This window comes from Amblyomma maculatum, chromosome 5 (assembly GCF_055883805.1).
Source record: "Amblyomma maculatum isolate TAMU_Amacu chromosome 5, ASM5588380v1, whole genome shotgun sequence".
Classification (NCBI taxonomy): domain Eukaryota; kingdom Metazoa; phylum Arthropoda; class Arachnida; order Ixodida; family Ixodidae; genus Amblyomma; species Amblyomma maculatum.
Window position 1 is genome coordinate 50,567,266 of NC_139348.1, and position 21,522 is coordinate 50,588,787.

Genomic DNA, 21,522 nt, shown 5'->3' on the forward strand with positions numbered 1-21,522 from the left:
CACAGAAAACAATCTACTTCCTGTAATTAGTTTTTGCCAAACCTTGAGAAAGTGGCGGTTATTGATCCTCTCTCTCTGGAAACCAATATGTTAAATAGCTAAGATTACAGGGGCGAGCATGCAAAAATGAAGCAGCCCTGTATTAATGTGCCGTGAACATAGATGAAGTGTGGCAAGATTGGTTTAATTCTCTGGCAAGCACTAACAAAGAGTGAATTAAGGTACATTTACAGTGGCATGTGCTATTTGCAACTTTTTGCAATCCTGGCCCCTCCCTATATTTAGAACAAAATTTAGCTGGTGAGAAGGTGATAGCAACTTCTTTTGGAACTGCTATTCCACACTAGTCGAACCCAGATATATCGAACTCAAAGGGGATCGCAAAACAGTTCGATATATTGATAATTCGATACAGAAATCGACTTGAGACGCCACTAGTGACCGTGAAAAATTATACTATTTGTTGCGAAATCAACACACTCGCATACTGAACCCACCCCCCACTTTTGGCCCCCAGAATTTGAAAACCAAAAAAAAAAAAAGCGTTCGGAGGCACGACCTTCCGTTTCAGCCCTTGCATCCACTGCTCATTATTGGCAACGCACCAAGATGTATGCAGCGATAACATCACGCCGTGTTTATCTTTTGACTATACTTTTGATAGATACTGCAGTAGCAGGGAGCAAACTTGGCAATAGAGCGAAGTGCAAGAGTGTGCCCACTCTTCTGCCGAGCTTTATCTCTCCTCTTCCTCTCCCTTTCCCAGTCTGTGTTCGCAGCAGCCTGCACTACGCATGCGCGGACAAGCCAGCTCAGCCCGTGGCAGACGCTTTTTCCAGTTCTCCAGTGTGTTGTGAACGCTCTCCGTGCGGCGGCTGACGCGTGTCTCGTGTCCTCGCGCTGCACGTGCGTTATCTACGACGGCTGCGGATGCAAAAAGCGGCAGTGTTTTTTTTTTTTTTTTTGCGGGAGCTGATCATTGCCATCGTGCTGAACATGCGGTGCAGTGTAAGCCATGGCGACTGCAGACGTTAAGGACTGGCAGGCGTTTTTTTTTTTTTTTTTTGCGACAGACGTTCATTCTTACATCTATGAATCAACGAAAGCACGCGGTCAGCTGCGATCATGACACCGACTTTTAGCATTGTTCGTTTCAAACGGCCGTGACATTTAGCATCTTGGAGCGCTGCCAATAAATGAGCTGTGGATGAATGGAGGGACGTGATGGTTGAAACGAAGGGACACGCCTCCGAACACTTTTTTTTAATTCTCAGGGGCAAAAGTGGGGGGTGGGTTCATTATGCGAGGGGGTTGATTACGCGACAAATACAGTATCATTTTTCACGATCTCAAGTGGTGTCTCAAGCCGATTTCTGTATATCGAATTATTGATATATCCAGGTTCGACTGTATTTTACTGCGCCGTTCAGTGCCTCTATGAAAAATTCCGATGAAGACAGAATGCCTGAAGTAAAAGTTACACTGGATATAGCCATAGAGTGCACTCACAGTGGGCGGCTGCCACACACCATTTTGTGTGTTAACACGATATGTTTCAAGATATCATTCAGTAAGAGATTGTCCCAAACAAGGTAACTGGCAACTTGCCCCCCCCCGCCCCCATTAAAGGTGATTTGACAGTTACTAATAGCTCTACCCTCTCATGCAATTGCTTGATCAATTATTTGGACAACTTTGAAGCAATAAAACCAGTCACTTTGCGATTTTACTTCTTGATGCTTCAATTTCTGTCACTGATACGTACTGATATAAGAATTTTCTGCTCAAGCTACCCAGTTATGCCACATTTCTGTTGTCTTCCCCATTTTTGACATGTTTCCTAATTAGTGGCACAGTAAATGCCATTAACCACACAGTGCATGATGACTTCACTCTTAGAAATTGGATCTTATGAGCCAAGATGAAGCACCACAGTTGTGCATACTCACTTGCAACAGCTTCAAGTTTCACTGGAGTCAAGGCCTTCCTTCCTTGCGTAGCTGGCCCGTCTTTGTTGGAAAACCGCCGGCTGGGGTTCCCTGTCACACTGCGATTCTTGAGGGCTGGCACGCCCCAAAGAACCTTTGTAGCCTCCTTGCAAAACAGCGAATCTCTTGTTCTTCTCAAGAGCCAACTCCACTGCTCTGAGGTCACGAAAACTCCTTTTCCGAGATGGATCTGTATCAAAGAAGCATTTTGCAGATATGAGCAAAAGATAATACATAACTATCATTAGGGTGCAGTGATTACCACTGGATTTAGAAAAACAGGATGCATTAGAAAAATTCAACAGGTCTCAACTTTTTGCTTCAATTACATGGGGCAAGCAAGTGTTATTGCATAACAGCAGCAATAACACTAGCACAGGAACAGTGATTTAAGTTGGTATTTTCTTCGTCTATTTTCAAATTATGAAAATAAAGATGTTATAGGTTTAGGACGTAAAATACACCGTGGAAATAGATAAAATCAAGAGTCCTGAGAAAAACTACTGAGAACCAAACATTCAAGGTGTGGTTGTTTTAGTATTGCTCAGCATGTTCACACATCTCCCATTCTGATACAGTCGAACATCAATATTGGGATTGTGTGGCAGCTTTTTTTTTTTTTTTTTTCATAACAGCAGCAATGATGCAGCCAGTCTGCGTCGTCGTGTGTAAAGCTCGCCAGCTTCAATATCACTGATTTGGTGAAGTGCTTTCTTGCCGATTGACTGGGTCTAATGCATCAAATTAAGCTTATAAAGGCCCAAATCAAGGCCTACATTAAATAAATGAATGCAATATTAACGCGCAGCTGAACTGCCTAGGAAACCACCCTAAAGCAGCAATTTAGCTTGCGTTATCCCACTTAGTTCTTCATGCGGGCTCTTACAAGAGGTGGGTGGCCCCACGGTACGGCCTTGCACCAAATAACGAACCACAATGTAACGAAATTCGCGATGTAACGCCATCAGCCCTAACGCAATAGTTTTAACGGCTTCCCCTGCAGATCCTCATTACTTTACAACTTGCTCAATCACCAATTCCTGAATTCGCGACACTATCATCTCACACCTACTCATTAGCCTATACTCGTGAGCTACCACATTCATCTTTTTTTTATTTCCCAATCTCTGCCCTATTGAAAACCATGTGTTTTTTCGTGATTTAACAAAGTAATTTTATGCCACACTTTCAAAGTCCTCGCACATCACATGCATGTATCAGCAGCCACGTTAAGATCCTAACATGAGAACTTTAGCCGAGACACAGCGCAATTTGCATTTCTACGACATCGACGCAAGTTTGAGGGGAAGGTTCAATAGGCGAGAGACTTTTTTTTTCATGACAGTTGTCCATCCCTCCACACTTCAATCGTCAAAGAAGGCATGCGGTCAGCCGCGATCATAATGCGGGCTTTTAGCGTCATTTGCTCCAAAGGCGTTTACTGATACAGACATTCCAATGATTTTATGGCAGCGGACAGTGCTCACCCCAATCACTGTGTGGTAAAGAGAAATCAAGGCCCATCCTTTGGATGGCGCTGAGCAACCGAACCAGCTGAGCAAGCCACTACCCCGCACTCCTGTCTAAGCCACTGGCACTCTGCCAAGTCCCCCCCCCCCCCCCCTCACTGGAGCTAACACCCACAGAATGCACCAGTGAAGTTATCACTGCACGTCATCCTGGCACCCTGCAAGAAGTACACTGGACTATGACGGTGCGCAAGGAAGGGAGATGCTAACTACGAGTGTTTTTTTTTTATTTGTTGGCGGGAACAGTGGGAGGCAAGTTCATTAGCATGTAAATAGAGTATGTGTACGTGAGGCCTGAACAATTGCCACGCACAGGTAGCCACAGGTAGCCCAGAAAAAAAATGATGCATTTGCGTCCGTTTGCTATCACCCATTATCCTCTTGATGTACAAAACATCTGGTACCCTTGTTAGTGCTATTATTGCCAGAACTTCTTGCTCATTTCCTGAATTCATAATTTACAAATTCCCACCTACTAGAAGTGTTCCACTAACCTTTTACCTTGTTTGGGCAGCTAGAACATGGGAACCTTGCCGTAACGAAATTCGTGGTTTAACAAAATTTTCACCTGCAAGTAGGACTTTGTTATATCGAGTTTTGATTGTATCGGACACCCCAACCAAGGGAAGCGTACAAGCCAGTCAAGATGTGAACTGAGCGAACGCACTAAAGGTGTACTCAAGTGCTTTTTGAAAAACATCATTCTCATTTTAATTTTGCCCATTGGGTTGTGAAGAATGAAGTGTTAGTCACAGTCAATATAGCCAGAAATTAAGCCTACAGATATAACACTGTGGCCATACTTATGTCTTCAAGACTAAACCTCATCACTCTGCAGTGGCCAACGAAAAACAGCTACAGTCAAATCTCGATATAAAACATCAAAGTTCGATAGACACCATCTCAGAGTTCCCTGAAGTTTTAAAAGCTTGTCTCGGTCTTTCAAAATGATCAAGGCAGTCGATGGGGCAATGCTTGCAGTATGCAGAGGCCGAATTTGCTTTTTCTCTGCATCGATTTCTTGCAGTGAAAATTTCTTTCGTATCTTCTTGGCGCCATCGCTGTCTGCAGTCATTGCCAGACCTCGCAAAAACTTTGCAGCAAGATAAGATAATCTGTTACAAAAAAAAAAAAAAACATCTTCCCATACGCATGAATGGCACGACCCACTCACCAGCGAGCGACATACAAAACAGAAAATAAAGAAGGCTAGATCTGCTGGCTACCGCGCATTAACCGTAGCTTTGTGGTGGCCCTAGGAGCCGGCACCAGTTTTAGTGATGATGGAAGCTACAGCCCACGGACCATACACTGAAACGTCAGTTTCTATGTCACGCAAAAGTTGCGGCGCTGTTAATTTAGCCGAATTCGTAATACTGATGTTCCTATATTATAGAAGAAAATATTTTAAAATGTACATTATTCTGAAACATACGCTATATTGAAATTCACAATTCTGAAATATTTTTACATTAAAAACATAGGAAATCTGTTGGCGATTTCTAAAAAGTTCGTTAACTAGACTAAAGACTAAACCACCCTAAAAACAAGCACACATGGCTTGGCCATTCCTGGAGTCCGGAAAAAATTTGAGTCTTCTCATCGGATCATGTGAAAGCACTCCATCAGGCTGACCATTGGAATTTGCATAAGCAAAGCATTATGCTGCTGAAAGTTCACATGAAAACATACCCATCACGCAAACTAGCACCTTTAGAATTTCAGCTAGTGGTTATGGGACTACAAAAATGTTCTTACCTGGCCATTTACGTTGGCAAAGAGGGCTGGTGGCAGACTGTGGTCCATAGGCTGCAATTAAACAAAAAAGAGCACCAGGTAACTTATCCGCACAAAACTGTCTTGCATATCGTGACTAAAAAAGCTGCCCCGTCTGTACAATATACATTAGGGGCTAAAAATGTGTGCAACCAAGAAAGCCTTGAATAATGAAGCACCTGACTTAGCGACTCTAATGTTTGCATCTTTGCAAGAAGCTGATGCAATCGTGAAATGAGACTCGCATGTACACTGACAAAGAATGCTGAAAGCCCTACAGGCTCTAGCACTCGCCACCAATCCACTGCAGCCATGAGTGAAATAGTCAATTTATGAACCTCAGTGGGAATGGTGGCTAAATTTTACTATTTACTTGAATCAGTGACATAGCAAGCATAATTTCAGGCTTAACTAATAAAGCTATAGTATGCGACACAAGTATGCTCTGCAGCTACCATACCTGGTCGGGTGACTCTTTGGCAGCCTCTGCTGTAGTGTCATCAGTAGCCTGAACCAAGAATAGAAGAGTGATGCTGTGATAAGTTCCCAGGTAAACTGTCAGGGATTAAAATACACCACTGACACAAAACAATCATCTATTTCATAATTAAGTCCAGCTGAGTACCACATAAGCCCCACAACTGGAACTAAAATGACTACTACTGTCTTTATCACATGCTTTTGGTCTTTTTACCTGGTTTAGCAGAACGGCAGGCCCTCGATCACACACAATGTTCATTTCATGGCCTTGAGCCTCTTCCACAAGCTAAAAAGAAACAACATAAAACTGCACTCAATTGAGCATCTAGGACACTAATACACCACAGAAGCTAAAATCACTACACAGTTTCCTGTTTTACATAAGAATTTGTATGCATGCAGTAGCAAATGACAAATACAGCAGCAGCTCAACACCAATCATGTTACTGTAATATGCACATGTGCAGTGAACTGGCAAAAACTTGATATTAGACATCCAGTGGGAAAAAAACGCAGTCCTGTAGGTAGCACAGCCCTCCAAAAACAATGCTGGTATGACACACACTGAGCTATTAATCTAGACGTAAATGACAGCCAGAATTTACTTATTACACTGTGCACATTTTTAGGCTGTGGCAAATGACATGCTGCAGGCACGATTCCAATTTCTCTTTTCATACCTGGCCGGACGGCTCCTGAAAAGCTTCATACTCGATTTGTGCCACAACCTGATGACAGAGCAAAAGAAAACAGCAGGCCAAAATTAGTGAATGAAGCTTTAATACAGCTACAAATAAATTGTAAGAGGCAAAATTCCAGCACACAGGGGTGCTACAGCTGAAATAGGATATGTAGAAATTTTTGGAGCAGCAAAATTTTAGTTTTGGAGCAGTAAAATCCATATTTGGAACAGCTCAGAGGAAAAAATACTGCACCTTGCAGCACTAATTCAAATTCAGGAGCCGTTAAACATTGAATAAACCTTAAAAAGCTTCAGTAAAGCGCCAAGTTGCGCGAGTTAGTGCATAGTCAGGCAAGACACAGCGCAACAAGGGAGACAAGAGAGCAGAAAGAAGACTGGACCAGCGCTGAATAGCAACTGAAGATTTTATTGAAAAGAACACAAATACATACTCCCTTCACAACCAAGATCATGCATGGGCAGAACTAACAGCACTGATACCTGAAAACGTGAACAGGATCGTTGTGCTCACATATGCGGGTATTCACGCACCTGCCCGTCTGGCCTATATATCTTTTTCCACAGGTAAAGGGAACATCATACCCTGTGCCATGGTATGATTTTCCTTTTACCTGTGGAAAAAGATATATAGGCCAGACGGGCAGGTGCGTGAATACCCGCATACGTGAGCACTATGTTTCTTTGGATGGGGCCCCTTCTTCTAATTTGGCCTTACACTCGGATCTCAGTTCTAACTCAGTTCCAACTCAGATCCATGTAGTCTGCCCTTTAATGATACCGGGATTCTTTACAAGCCCGGCGATAAATTAACCACGGAAATCAGCGAGGCATTTCACATTCACAAAAATCACGACACGTGTTAGCACCCCATCTATTCTTATTCATGATTGTGAACTGCGGTATCTTGATTGTTAATTTTCACGTTTTCAGGTATCAGTGCTGTTAGTTCTGCCCATGCGTGCGCTTGGCTGTGAATGGAGTATATATTTGTGTTCTTTTCAATGAAATCTTCAGTTGCTAGTCAGCGCTGGTCCAGTCTTCTTTCTGCCCTCTTGTCTCCGTTGTTGCGCTGTTTCTTGCCTCATTAAGAAACCTTACTTTCAGCACAAAAAATGAAGAGGTGTGAACATCGAACCGTATGAACGTGATCCAAAGGAAATCTAGCAAGGGCCGCCTATCAGCGGTTCTGCGTGTACCTATCTTTGCAAATAAGTGGTTTGTACTGCAAGGCATGCATAAGACTGAAAAAAAAAGTGAGCCATAAAAACGAGGAGGCTCATTTTTCAAACTTCGGAAATCGAAAAAAAAAAATTGAGAAAAACTAGAGAATATGCATTTTTTTTTGCATCTAGCGCAGTTTTACAACCTTAATCCCAGGATCTAATCTTGCTTGCGAGACTCATAAAACAATGTTTTACTATCTCCTAAATCCACAGCTTGTGTCGTGCAAGGGCAGCTCCAGAAAAGCTCAATTTGAAGCCTTGGCTGCGAGCTTCCTATAGGCTGGCGATGACTCTGTGGTTATTTCGGGATGGCATGATGCTGTTCTAATGCCCATTCATACTTTTATCTCTTGCATTCACATGCCTCTTCCACTCTTGCAATACCGTTGCACTTTGAGGATGCTGCATCACAGGGGTCACAAGTCGTGCGGTGAATTACCACCATAACACAAAGGTGTTATTTGTAACAAGTGCTACTGTGTCTTGCTGCAAAAAGGGCCACGGTGTTACTTTTGATTTTGGAGCAATTCTTCATCAGTCCCATGAAGTTTGCGAAGTTTGCTCACTTTGGCATAATACTTCTGCATGCACCATGTCACTACAAACTGTGTATGCTAGACTGCATCTTTATTTTTGATGAGAACATTAACTATAGCAAATATATTAACTATAGCATTAGCTATGCCTTTATCACTGCTGTCATTCATTCTGAGTTCTCTTGAAAGACACGTCAGCCAACTTAATAACAGACAGAATTTTGTCTTTTTTGTTCTTTACTCCATAAAAAACTGGACTCTCTAGCTTACAGGAAATTACCACGATCAAAAACAAGTGCAAGTATACATAAGCTGGCCTCAGATGACAGTCATTCATAAAAGTGCCATAGTGAGTCAATCGCAGAAGCACGTCTAGGTTGTGAAAACTGTCATTGTAGCAAAAAAATATTCAACAGCAAAATATCAAAACGCCACTAAACATGCATTAAAGCTTCCATCCTCACTGTATTTACCTGGTTGGGGAGGACAGGTGGCACAGCAGCTGGTATCGCAACTGCTTGCCAGGTGGCTGGCACCTGAATGCCATAAGAGAACAGGAGAAAACCACGAATTGGGCATCTCAGATCAAAACTGCAGTTGACTGGCTTTGCCTAACAAACTATGGTCAGCGTGAAAGATGAGCACTTGACATTAAAAAAAACCAGAGCAACACGAACAAACAGGATGCATTACCTCACGCGGGAGAAACTTCGTGCTTGTTGAACAGCAGTCGCTGTCACTGTTATTTGCTGTGCCAAATGCCAAGCTTTGTCTATCAGATTTGAACCAAGCCTCTGCAGAAAAGTAAGTGAACAAATAATAATCATTTTCAGCTTCAACACTGACATAATTTCAAGTACAAAAGAACACTTGCTTGTGTAAGCGCAGAGCAATACCTGAATGCATTGCCCATTAAACCTGCAAAGTCTAACTCACCCAGCTTATTCTCCAGGAGATCTTGGAGGTTGGTGTACCGCTCTTGGAACTTTTCCAGGAGCACCTGTAGGCGTTCGGAGCGGTCATTGGCAGCTTCCAATTTGTCCTCTGCGTGGCGCAGCCTTTTCTTCAGTGATCTGCAGCGCTCTTGTTCTTCCTTGAGTTGTTTTTTTGAAACCAAGTCGTCATCTGATTCTTCTTAATCGCTAAAGAACAGCTCTTGTTTTCTTTTCATCGATGTGGCCACCTTCCTTTTTTTTCCTTTCAGACAGACGGACTATAAAAATAAAAAATCACTGACATATCAGTAACTAGAAACTAAAAAGCTACAGCTGTCTAATATATAATGTGTGAAATACACAGTGCCACTTGCATGTACCAACACAGTAATTTTGGCTTCATTGTGAACATAAAACCATTGCCTAGAATGAAGTAAACACTCCTGAACAGATGAGAATACTTCACCAGAATATTATGATATATCAGTAAGAGCAAGATGCATTCTAGCTTCCAGCTTTTTTTTCTTTACAGCATGCAAATATCAAACCCAACCTCAATGCAAGTGTGGGGTAATGCAATGACAATGTGTTAAATACCAATATAGAAAGCCTGCCGACTTATTAGCTGCTTTCCTTTCCTACCATAATTACTCACAATGATTTATCCATGATTTTCTCAACCTAATAACAAGCAGAAACTTTGCTGTCTGCAATCAAAATTACGAGCTTGTTTGTGCAGTTGTCAATGCTGATAGAATGACAAATGAGGCTGTTTATATACCACGCTATATGCTGGTGTTCATGCATGCAGCCAGACCCCAAGGAAAAGCACCCATTAAATGACAGGTACATGACAGCCGTCTGCCACCAATGCACTTTAGCAATCAAGTTTCATAACTTTAGCATTGCCATAGACGCTGTGCACTAAGACAATCTTTCCCTAACACAGCTTAGTTCTCTACATGTGTATACATGTAAACGCATGAAAGTGCCACCCCCTGGATTCCTTGTAAGGGCGGCATCTGAACTTTTCACAGCTCACAAAGCAGCCTACCAAAAAACAAAAGTGTATAGAAAATTCAAGGTGCCGCCCATAGATGACACTCAATGCCACGGGTCATAATCTGTATCAACCTTTTTCTCTCTCACGAGCACCTGCTGTCCATAATCCGCATCAGTATCACCAGCTCGTTTTTTGCAGCTATTATAAGTTTGAGTTGTGGTGGCACGGTATTTCACTGCAGTTGTGGCTTTTGTGGTCTGATTTTTTTTGTCAAGAACTGCCAAAAATTGTAATTTTAGCATGAAGTGCAAGCACCTTCACAGCTACACAGCTGGCTTGTGCCTTGTCTATTGTGAACATGTAGCCACTGATCTGCACTTTACCATCACTTAACATGGAAACTCTTCTCCTTTTGGGAAACTTGTCCAGCCACTTAGGGATGTTAGACCCTATAAACTGAACCAAACCAAACTTGTCTGGATGGACATAAAGATGGGCTTCGAGATAAAACATGAATCAACCCTTGAGAAAAATGCTGAGCTCTCAGGTTGATATTAAAAATCTGGATACAGGACATATAGTTCAAGCACTGTACATCATCATCCAGATTCAAAGTTAAGGTGATGGAACCACAGCTGGCCAAGAGTCTCGAGTGGTCATAAATTGCAGTGTAAGAAGGGGTGCAGAGCTACAACACTGCTTGCTCTAGGCCAACTGACAAATGAGCATATGAAGCAACAGCTACGCACGAGTCAGAACTCTCGGCCAAATTTTCATCTGCTCAAAGGGCCACTGTCCAGGAAAGGAACTTCTAAGCAAAGGAGCCCACTGTTTCGATCAAGTACCGGAGATAGTCTGTGGAAAATGTTACAGTGACAAGCGCGCCGCAAAGCAACGAAAATACAAATCAAAACTCTCTCATGCTCTCCTTCAGAAAGCCAGCTTCCCCGTTTCCTGCGCTGGCTCGTCGAGCCACAGTTATGACGTACTTGCCGAGAACGACATCCATTGGTCCGTCTCGCTGACTGACGGGAGAAGCTAGGATGGGCGTACACCACTAATTGTGTCCACCCATCGCTTCTGCACTCTTTTCCCTTGCCCATTTCGTTTCGCGCAGCAGAGTGTGCCACCATCACCACCCCCCTGCTCCAAGTCCGTTCTGTGTGCTACGCCATTTCTACAGCCTTCCCTTCTTTTGCGCAACCTGAAGCTTTCACTCCGACGTGACCTCTCGTTTTCTCTCCCTTTTAGGAGAGAGGTTCGGCGACTCGGCCCAACGTCAACGACACAGCAAAAGCGAAGAAAAAGAAAAGTCTCAAAGGCGGGGCCATGACGCACGCGAGTGACGTTCTCCACAAGACACCCCACCTCCCGTCAAACGCGAAGGAGGAAGGGGAATATGGCTTACAGAGGCTAGGCGACCGAGCAGGAGAGTGAAAAACCTCTGAGAAGGGACCGAAGGAGAGGGAAGTGCAAAATCGGTTGATTGCGGTGGCTGTAACTCCCGTTATTAATTACTCTTTTCAAAAACTTCTGGTGGCCTTGCGTTGTGGGGACGAAGCCTCACAGCCACCGAGGAAAAAAAAAGTTTTACCGGAGGGTGGACAGTGGGCCTTTAAGAATTAAATGACATTGATCACATGCGAGATTTCAACTACTGCTGAAATAATGATTTCCCTTTATGGCCTTTTTGGAGAGAACTGCTTTTGAGCGGTTGAAGAGCGTAGCGCAGGGAAGGCTACAGGCATATATCAATGGCTAGCAACATGTGCTAACAGTCACAAGAGAGTGGGACACTTCCATTTTTTTTTTTTTTTGCACCCCGCCGACTGCCAACTGAATTCAGAACCGTGTGTCTCTACCACAAGCACGGCTGATGGACGCGGCCTTTTAGCGCATTTTTGTTATTTTATTGCTGTTCATTGGGATTACTGAGTCTAGCTCTTCTATGGGAGGAGCTTGAACGGCTTCAGAAATACATGCTGTGATCGCGAGTAAACAAACTCTTGAGCATGGTGTTTCTGCACACGCTTCGACGCTTCCAAAGAAAACGAGCGTTGCCGGGGCACCACCCAGTAGAACCATACGGTATGTGCAACAGAAAGGGCATCTGTACCCTTCTCCACCGTGATTCTCTCCGGTCGTCTCCACCAGCCGCACATGCCAGGAATTGCGCCTCCAAAACCCTTCTATCTCGGTGACCCCTAAATTGGAGTTATGGCAATAATACGAAGAATCCAAACAATCTATGAACCTGCTAAGCTGACTGTGAACGAGCTCTGCACCATGGGAGGAAAATATGACATCATCACCAAGTAGATAACTAATCATATTGATAAATGGTGCTGTTAATGGAAAAGGTTGACAAAATTCACAGACACAAATAAACCACAAATGCAGCAAAGAAAACAATAGTAGTGCATGCTTTCATGTTCACCGCACAAACCGAGACGATGTGCACTAGTAGCCCTTTTATAGTGCTTGTGTACTGCTCAGACAAATGCCAAAGGCAAGCCAGTGACAAGCGCAATGGGCATACACATGTACAAGCTGAAGATGAGGTCGAAACACAGCACAATTGCAAAAAAGCAGGTAGGTGTTGCTGCACTTTGGTTTAGTTTAGGGGGTTCTTCACCCTGAAACAACTCAAGCTATGAGAGACATCGTAGTGGAGGGCCCCATATATTTTGACTATCTGGGGTTCTTCAATGGCCACTGAATCACACAGTACACAGGCCTTAGCATGGCGCCAAACCTGTGCCTTTCAGGTCAGGAGCTCAGCCCTGCTTTGTTGTGTATTTGTGATACATGCATTACTGTCTTTATAATACCAAAAAAGTTCAAAGGCAGAATAGGTGAATACAGCACTTTTTCTGAACAAAATGCAGCCTATTCCAGTTAATTTCATAAGTATGCTGCCACAATACTGTTTTCATCTTTGTCAAGCTATCTTATCTTACATGCGACGTCATGCCGCATCTTCGAGAAATAAATGATGTAAAATCAATTACCTTTTGCGAAAGTGTGTCTTTCTCGGCAGTTTCCATTCGGCATTCCCCAAATATATTGTCAGGCACAGCAATGTGCTTCTTCTTCATAGTTTTGATAAGGTCCTGCAGGTTTGCTGAAAAAAATGGGACCACTTGTGAACAAAGGGAAAAAGAAAAGCGACAGCAGAGGCAAAGAATTATTTACTACCACGGCCAACTACACCTGTGGGCTTTTGTTTCAGTCCCCTTCCCCTAGCGTAGCCGAATGGATGTGCACATCCCGGGACACTGCGGGGCTCTGCCAAAGTTTTGCTATTTTGCTACGGCGAAGACTGAAACAAGTGAGTTTTGCACGAGGAGTCTGCCTTCAGTCTGCTGAATGCTTATGTGGGAGTAACCACCGTCAAGTGAAAAAAGCGCACTGTTTCGGACAGCCGGCAGAACCTACGCGCAAAGCTGGGAATGACAGCAATTTGCGATAGAGATCGACTGATTAAGTAGCTCGTTAGCGCTCACTCGCTCGCCCAGACAGCCGGCCACCGCAGAAGCAAAGTGTAGTCTCTGACTGCTTCTACATAAATTCGACGGACATGCGTGCACGAACAGAACAACGTGTTAATGAAGGTGCACAGCAAATATCTCAAATGGGCGGGAATTTATCACTGCAGCGTACACAGCGACTGCGCGGCAAAAATTACTAGATCAACTTACCTCCGAGAAGTACCACTTCGCCCGGGTAATGGCCCTCCAGTACCTTGCCATCCTCCACTGACCGCCAATATATTTCTTTGAACTTGCCGAGACATTCACTTCCAAGCTCGTAGTCCTTGATCAGGCTTAGGTTCACAATTGCTCGCCAGCCGTCCTCGTAAACTACATATGCGAAGGTATGCCCTGACATATTTCGAATAAAAAAAAAGCTGGCCAAACATGCAAACACGCACAAGTCGAGTGCTTATGATTGATTTGTCTGACTAAAGCCAGAACCTGAAAACCATACGCGTGTTTAGAGTAGCACACACTAGTAACGTGGTTATCAACAGTACCATGCTTGTCACATGCAGACTGCCCGATAGAAGTTCGGATTGCTTTGGATACTTCCTTTCTGGAAAACTACAGATTTAAAAATTTGATTCCAAATAAACTTTATGATTGGCTCTAGTGTTATTGTTTTGGTTAGTTCTGTAATTGTAAAATATATATTGGGTATGAAATATTTTTTATATCTTGAGCACGGTGATCCTGAGGCCATGAGGCATGGTTACAGCAGTTACGGCACTGCGGTGTGTCCTTCTCAGCCACTGCATTCTTGTACTTTTGTTGCTTTCTAGTGCGGTCTGCAAAGCTGTCTGCTTCTTTCGCGCTTAGCTCTGCTTGCGACAATTTGCTGAGACACCAAGGATATAAAATACTTGTGCGTTTTTACGGTGTCTCCGGTCGTCGTCATGAATGACGGCGTCGAAAAGAAGAGAAGAAAGTTGTATTTGGGCCCGGGTCAGCCTTTAATCGTGCCTCGGTCGACTTACTACTATGACAAGCTCCGTAGAGCAGAAAGTTTTGTGGCTGTTGACGAATCGTCTTCGACAAGCTCGGACTACTCCAGTAGTGAGCATGACGATTCCATCGGCAGCAATAACGGATCACTCGCACATGATGTGGAAAACGACAGCGAAGCAAAAGAAATCGATAGTGTGTGCGATCAAGGGAGTGACGAGGAAGACGACCTGCTCCATGAAGCTACTGCTGTTCCGGATTTTGATCAGTCGGAGCTTCTGGCAAAGTGTATTGGCGACTTCGGTTCGAAAACTTTACCTGGCTCAAAGACGACAGTGGCAGTGGCAATAGTCCTTATTATGTCCTTTATTGTAGCTCATGGCCTTTCCTGGTCTGCGACAGACGACCTCCTGAAACTTGTGGATGCTCTCTTTGGATTTCAGAAAAGCGGTCTGCCTCGGACAAAGTACCTCCTGAGGAAGCTGTGGTCGCACAAATGTGCGTCTGTGGTCAATTACCATTACTTTTGTGAGGTATGCACATCATTGCTCAAACCCGTGACAGACAGAGTGCATCTTTTTTGTGACATGTGTCAAATCAGTTCAACTGTTCAAGTTGTGAAAAGTGCTGGCAATTTTTTTGTCATTCTCGACCTCAAAAAGCAAATTTCGGGATTAATTGGTAAACTGAAGGGCATCCTCTATGAAAACCTTTGCCATCTGAGGCAGCAAATTCAAGAAGATTCACAAGAGCTGCAGGACATAACAAGCGGATTTGTTCATCGATCCCTCCATCGCAAAGGTGCGCTGAACTGGTGTGATCTCACAGTTACTGTGAACACTGATGGCAGCCCATTATATAAATCATCGAACGCATCAATTTGGCCGATTCAGCTGACAGTGAATGAGCTGCCTCTGCCCCTGAGGCACCAAAACACGATATTGGCTGGATTGTGGTTTGGCCATAAGCATCCAGACATGTTGCTGTTCTTGGCCAAGTTTGTTGATGCTTTGGGACATCTCGGACAACTTGTCTGGGAGTACGGGTCAATTTCAATCCGTACCAGAGTGTATGCTACGTGCATCTGTGTCGATGCTCCTGCGAGGGCATCTGTGGGCAACCATGTCCAGTTTAACGGATACTTCGGCTGCCCATGGTGCCTTTCATGTGGAACAAGAAAGGAAGGTAGGCCAACTGCTAAGTATACAACAACATAGAAGGCAGCTCATTGCTTTGTTTAACCATTGAGAACATAATCAAAGAAAGGCAGGAATTTTCACCACAGCATAAATCCACTTAAAAATATAAAACCAAAACAAAGACATACCAGGGTAAATGGCTAAAGTCTGCAATCCAAATTTCTGCCTTCTTTTTCTGGCAAATCAATATTTTTTTGTGTCTACTTTATGGTACGGCTTCTGCTTTGCCTACAATGTATTTCTCGCTCTCATCTGTTTCATTAATAAAGGTTCTGATCTGTATTTTTTTTTCTTCGTTAAACTGCCTTCCAATTTTGGTTCACAGCATTATAAGTAGCTGATTTATTGCCATTGTCCTTTTTATCATTCTGTCTACATAGCATGCATGCTTCAATACTCCCCCTTCAATATCAGTAATGCTGCCTTTCATAAGCAGTGTTCACATGGACTCGACAGGAGGGGGTTGAGTTGAGTTATCGGGTCGAAAATCGGTTACAGGGCTCGTGTAAATGCTGTCGGTTTGGGTAGAGGGGTCGAGTCAACTCCGGCGCAGGAAGTGGGTTGACTGGACTTGACTCCGGTTCAGGAAGCATGTAAACGCTGTCATGTTGAGTCAGGGCACAGTGGGAGAGAAGAATAGTACAGGAAACACTGGAGATGGACAGGGGAAAAACCAGAATCATGTGCCATCTGCTATGTCTTTGCCTCGACGCGAAGTGCCGCTGTACTTGCCGCTCGTCCAGAGTCGGTTCTGCGCTCATCTTATTGGGTTCATGTAAACTCGGTAGTGTCGAGACCACTCAAATCCAACTTCTCAACTTGACCCCTCGCCATCAGTTCTATGTAAACAGGACTATATATTCGTGTGTGTTTTGGTTTTTATTGTTCACAACTAAGGCTATCCTGTGCCAAAGATTGAGTTGAAAAAATTACGGCAGTTGTGATGAATTACTATATTTACAATGTAACACTTGCTTATTTCTACTGTTGCATCTCCCTAAAAGCAAGTTTGGGTCGAAAAGAATATTTTACTTGTAAAATACAGTAAAATTCTTTCTTTCGTTTCTCAAGTCTTCTGTTCGCAGAAATCAAAATAGCCAAATGCTCTTCTTTATTGGCGGCTTTTACAATAACTACTTTTCTCTTTACTTTCCTCCGATATCACAGGGAGATGGTTATACCTGGACTCTGCGCCTGGCACCGAAAGAACCACTGCAGGTGTCTGTAGAGACATGAAGCTAGCATTGAAATTTGCGACTACAGTGAATGGACTCAAAGGGCCATCGCCATTAGTCAGACTCCCTCAGCTCGACCTTGTCTGGTGCTACACAGTAGAATATATGCACTGTGTACTTTTGGGTGTCACCAGACAATTCACGGACTATTGGCTAGATCCATCAAACAGCCATGAGCCTTACTACATTGGTAAGTGCGTAAGTGTATGCAGTGCTAATTGTGAACAAACCTCAGGAGGCTTTAAACTTTACTACCTGAAATCAGGCGCCACAGTAGAAACCGCCAGAATGAGGATATGTCAAAGCATGGTAGATCACTTCAAATGTGCCTATTATTTTTTTACTATGGTGTTGAGTGAACCTTCGATGAAAGTTGCGTGGCCACTTTTCTCCCCCTTTACATATGACATGAAAAGTATGAAAGCTAGAACATGCACTGAAATTGAAGCGCTAACACCACACCGGTGTCGTCTAAAAAACACTGAATGGTGCAGTCTAGTATTCATTGCTCTTCAGCCCAATTTGAAGTAATTGTATCATCAGATGCCCGTAAAGGGCCTTTAGGGTATGTGAAAAAAAAAATAAAATAAAGCAAACCTTTATATGCAGGACGCCCAAGCTTGCTCGAGGACCTCAACAAGCGCCTACTGAATATACGTCCACCTCATCACATCACTCGCCTGCCCCGCAACCTTAGGGAGAGGTGTTATTGGAAGGCTCATGAATGGAGAAACTGGCTCCTCTTTTACTGTATTCCTTGCTGTCGCCTTGTTCTCCCAGAGAGGTACCTTCGACACTTCGGGCTGCTTTCAGAAGCAATTTTCATTTTGCTACAAGAAAGCTTCTCACTGGAGCAAACTCATCGTGCAGGTGGAGAGGTGTTATTGGAAGGCTCATGAATGGAGAAACTGGCTCCTCTTTTACTGTATTCCTTGCTGTCGCCTTGTTCTCCCAGAGAGGTACCTTCGACACTTCGGGCTGCTTTCAGAAGCAATTTTCATTTTGCTACAAGAAAGCTTCTCACTGGAGCAAACTCATCGTGCAGGTGAGAGCTTTTTATCTGTTCTTAGCTTCTTATGCACAAGTATATGACTAACACAGATCTTGAGCTGCTAACTTTGATATACTATGTAATGTGCTGCAGCACAACTTTTGAATCATGCGCAAAGAGAATTGCGACATTAAAAAAGTGTTGATGACACTTTAATCTCTTCCTTGGGTACTGTTTCTTTGACGACTTTATCTCTTAACTGTCCATTTTGGATGAACTGAATATAACCATCTTTTGTGTTGTATGTATTAACAGTATTATGGTCCTGTTGGGCTAGTGCATCACTTAATGTGCTCATTCACACTGCATGGAATCTCATTTCAGAACAACTTCTTGGAAGATTTGTCCAGCGTGCTGCTGGCCTTTATGGGGAACGCTGCATGACCTTCAATTTGCATCAAATCTTACACTTGGCACAAGCAGCGCGTAACTTTGGCCCTCTCTGGGTGCATTCTGCCTTTACATTCGAGAGCGGCAATGGCCAGATTGTAAAGCTTGTGAATGCGGCTAAAGGCGTTCCAGAGCAAATTCTCGAAAGAGTAATTCTTTCACAAGAACTCAGCCTGCTGATTACAGTGATGCCTATGCCAACAAATGTGAGAGATATGTGCATGGGCTTTCTCGGCCACTTAGATACACAAAATGCTCGGCATGTCAGTGGTACATGTGTATTTGGTGTGCCAAAACGAGTGCCCTCCCTTTCCCCACAAGAGGCTGCCTGCCTGGAGTCGTTGCTCTGTGGTGTCCCTCATCTACAGGAGCATTTCAGGTTTTCTTTCCTTGGAACCATTTTTCATAGTGAAAAATATCGACCCAGCAAAAAAAAACTGTGCAGTGTTTGAATCCAGAGATGGTAAATTTTACTTGATAAAAAGAATATTTGAAGTCTCAGACACCTCATCTCCAGCACATGGAAAACTTTTCTTGATGTGTTCTGAGATAGTGGCTGAAGGCAGTGTTGCAGAATTCCCACTGCATATTTCAGGATGTTTTTTTTCTTTGGTGTATTCTTTGCTTGCACTCAGTGTTTCTGACATTGCTAAACCTTGTGTTTTCATTTCATTCAGCAGCAGAGAGCAGTACATCTGCTCTATTCCAAACTTGGTTGAACGAGACTGAGCCGTTTTGTGGATTTCAAAGATGCAGTTGCCTATCTGCGATAAGAATTAAAGGTTTTGTTTGAATGGCTAAAGCTTAGTTAAGATCAACAAAAATGTGGCTTTTTCCCATCCAGACACTCACTTCCGACCGACGGCTGTCCAAGATACAAGCCAGTGTCCTCAATCTCTTCAACTCGCCCCACTTCTAGCCTTAACAATGAAAAAGTGTGGGAAGTTGTTCACTTGTCTTGGATATTTTTTTGTATGGCTGCCATTTGCTGAAATGGAGTGCTTGGAAAGGAAAAGTTGCAATTTTCGGCTAAGAGACTTATTCATATTTTGTTTTTATCCAACATGCTGTTAGTACAGACTTGAATGATAGTTTACTATACTAGAATATTTGCATCTGATTGTAGAGTAATGCTGATTGCATGAGGTGCATATATATGATGTGGCAACGAATTGATACTATGGGAACACAATGTTTTGTTTCCCTTTCAACTTATTTCTGCACTTTCAGATTCGTTGATTACATGTATGGTTTGATGGATGTTTAAAAATAAAATCAAATGTGTAAATACTAAATTACTATTTACTCTGTTTTATATCTGATAGCCAGTTTTGTGGCTACCTGTATGTCACAAGCTGCCTCACAATAGAGCAGAAGTTACAGAGTCTCCTCGCTCCTCTGAGCATGCTTCGACATGACTCTCTGGGGCAGTGACTGGCCAGCGCGCATACCTGACGATGGGCCGCAGTACAGCCAGCCAACAGTATAAAAAGGCAGACTGCAGCACGCCCGCGGCAGTACGCTCTGGGGAGATGTGGTCTCTCGGCCCACTCTCGTGGCCGCTTGCTCTGGGAAAGTGTCTTGTTTTTTCACTGAGCCTGCGATCAACTCGTTTCTCTTCATCTTGTACGGCCGCCACTACTGATCAACTCTGCGACTACGATGGAACATGAAGGCCGTCAGAATGCCTTTTTTTAACAGACTGTCGGTTAACTGATTATTGTTTTTGTCTCTGTTTAAACCTTGATCTGGCTTAGTATTTTACGCTCTGTGTAACTCTTGCCCTTACTTACTTTATCTGGAATACTTGCTTTTTTTTCTTAGTCTTCTTTTATCGCAGTGTTTGTTCATTATCAGTTTTTCCTCTTGTCATTTACCAAGTCATCTTTTATCACTATCATGACCTGGAATTTTTTTTATTATTATGCAGTGTAATTTGGACTACTAGTTATAAATATCCAATTGTTTGTAAACAAAAAGTGACTTTCTAGAACATGTTCCTCAATCACAAACTGACAAACATTCTTCACGGGTTGACCAGCCTAACCTTTAACTGTGTCCTTAAGCCTGATAGAGGTATAGCGGGTAACTATGAAGGGGATCCCGCGCCTCTGTTGACCGAAAAGGTGGGTGTTTGTGACACTCACAACCATCATATTATTGCGTTATTTTCATGTCAATAAAAAAAAGGTGGGGACTATTTTTTTCTTTGCTTTTGTTATTCTTCATTATCTTCCTCATATTCATTATCCTTATGCAAGTTTTATGCTGCCTAGATATATAGGTACAGTTTGCATATGTATCTTTAATGGTGATACTATATACACAAATGTGGCAGTTATTAGTAGTGCTGCATGTATAAGATGTTTATTATTTTAAACAATGTAGCCTATAGACTTTTTCATTGGGCGAGGAGGAGGTCAGAACGCCTCCTCTCTTGGCTGTTGCAAACAGATTCCACTGCCGCTTCCATTGTACTGACGTCAAGTGCTCGCAACAGCACAGTGAGCATTGCGAAGACTCCTAGGGGGCCCTCGTTGCAAAGGTCTGTAGACTAGTGGTTTTGTGTCGCTCACAACAGCACAGTGAGCATTGCGGAGACTTCTAGGGGGCCCTCGTTGCAAAGGTCTATAGACTAGTGGTTTTGTGTCTGCCAACATTTTGTCATTGCCCATAGTTTTAGCATTGTGCGACATTGTTTGAAATAGAATTTTTTCTTTGGATACATATTTATCAGTTTTTTCCAGTGTACAGTATGCAATAAAGAAACATGAAATTTTGTATGAAACAAAACATTTTTCTTATGCCATATTTCTCAACCACTTGCAGCGCTGTCACTAGTGCATATTGGATATCACATTCTCTGACTTTGCTGCAGGTAACGCAGGTGGTTAGCACCTTTTGCATATTGAAAAATGAAATAAGTTTGCAAAGAAGCATACATGCTTTTTCGGCCTTGGGCCATGTGTCTCGAGTCGCTGGTATCTAGC

At 43.2% G+C, this 21,522-nt stretch overlaps 3 protein-coding genes and 1 pseudogene across 4 annotated transcripts; 2 read left to right on the top strand and 2 right to left on the bottom strand.

The window, feature by feature from the left end:
- Positions 1-1,989: 1,989 nt before the first annotated feature.
- On the bottom strand, positions 1,990-9,366 carry LOC146188281 (BEN domain-containing protein 5-like; the record flags this gene model as incomplete). Its single annotated transcript, XM_084605019.1, has 7 exons — positions 9,172-9,366; positions 8,929-9,029; positions 8,709-8,771; positions 6,454-6,501; positions 5,754-5,801; positions 5,276-5,326; positions 1,990-2,178 (listed from the first exon to the last, which is right to left on the bottom strand). Coding segments are annotated over exons 6-7 (237 nt in total), but the record flags the coding sequence as incomplete, so codon positions are not given.
- On the bottom strand, positions 9,312-14,173 carry LOC146188282 (uncharacterized). Its single transcript, XM_084603722.1, has 3 exons — positions 13,875-14,173; positions 13,185-13,297; positions 9,312-9,448 (listed from the first exon to the last, which is right to left on the bottom strand). The coding sequence occupies exons 1-3, from the start codon at positions 14,062-14,064 to the stop codon at positions 9,371-9,373; spliced, it is 381 nt and encodes a 126-aa protein (XP_084459848.1). The 5' UTR covers positions 14,065-14,173; the 3' UTR covers positions 9,312-9,370.
- A 435-nt stretch (positions 14,174-14,608) lies between these two features.
- On the top strand, positions 14,609-17,969 carry LOC146188283 (uncharacterized; the record flags this gene model as incomplete). The annotated part of the gene is made up of 3 exons (XM_084605020.1): positions 14,609-15,842; positions 17,024-17,281; positions 17,701-17,969. Coding segments are annotated over exons 1-3 (1,761 nt in total), but the record flags the coding sequence as incomplete, so codon positions are not given.
- Position 17,970: 1 nt separating this feature from the next.
- On the top strand, positions 17,971-19,404 carry LOC146188284 (uncharacterized; annotated as a pseudogene). The gene is made up of 2 exons (XR_014707720.1): positions 17,971-18,136; positions 18,467-19,404. The product of XR_014707720.1 is annotated as an uncharacterized LOC146188284 (transcript).
- Positions 19,405-21,522: the final 2,118 nt, after the last annotated feature.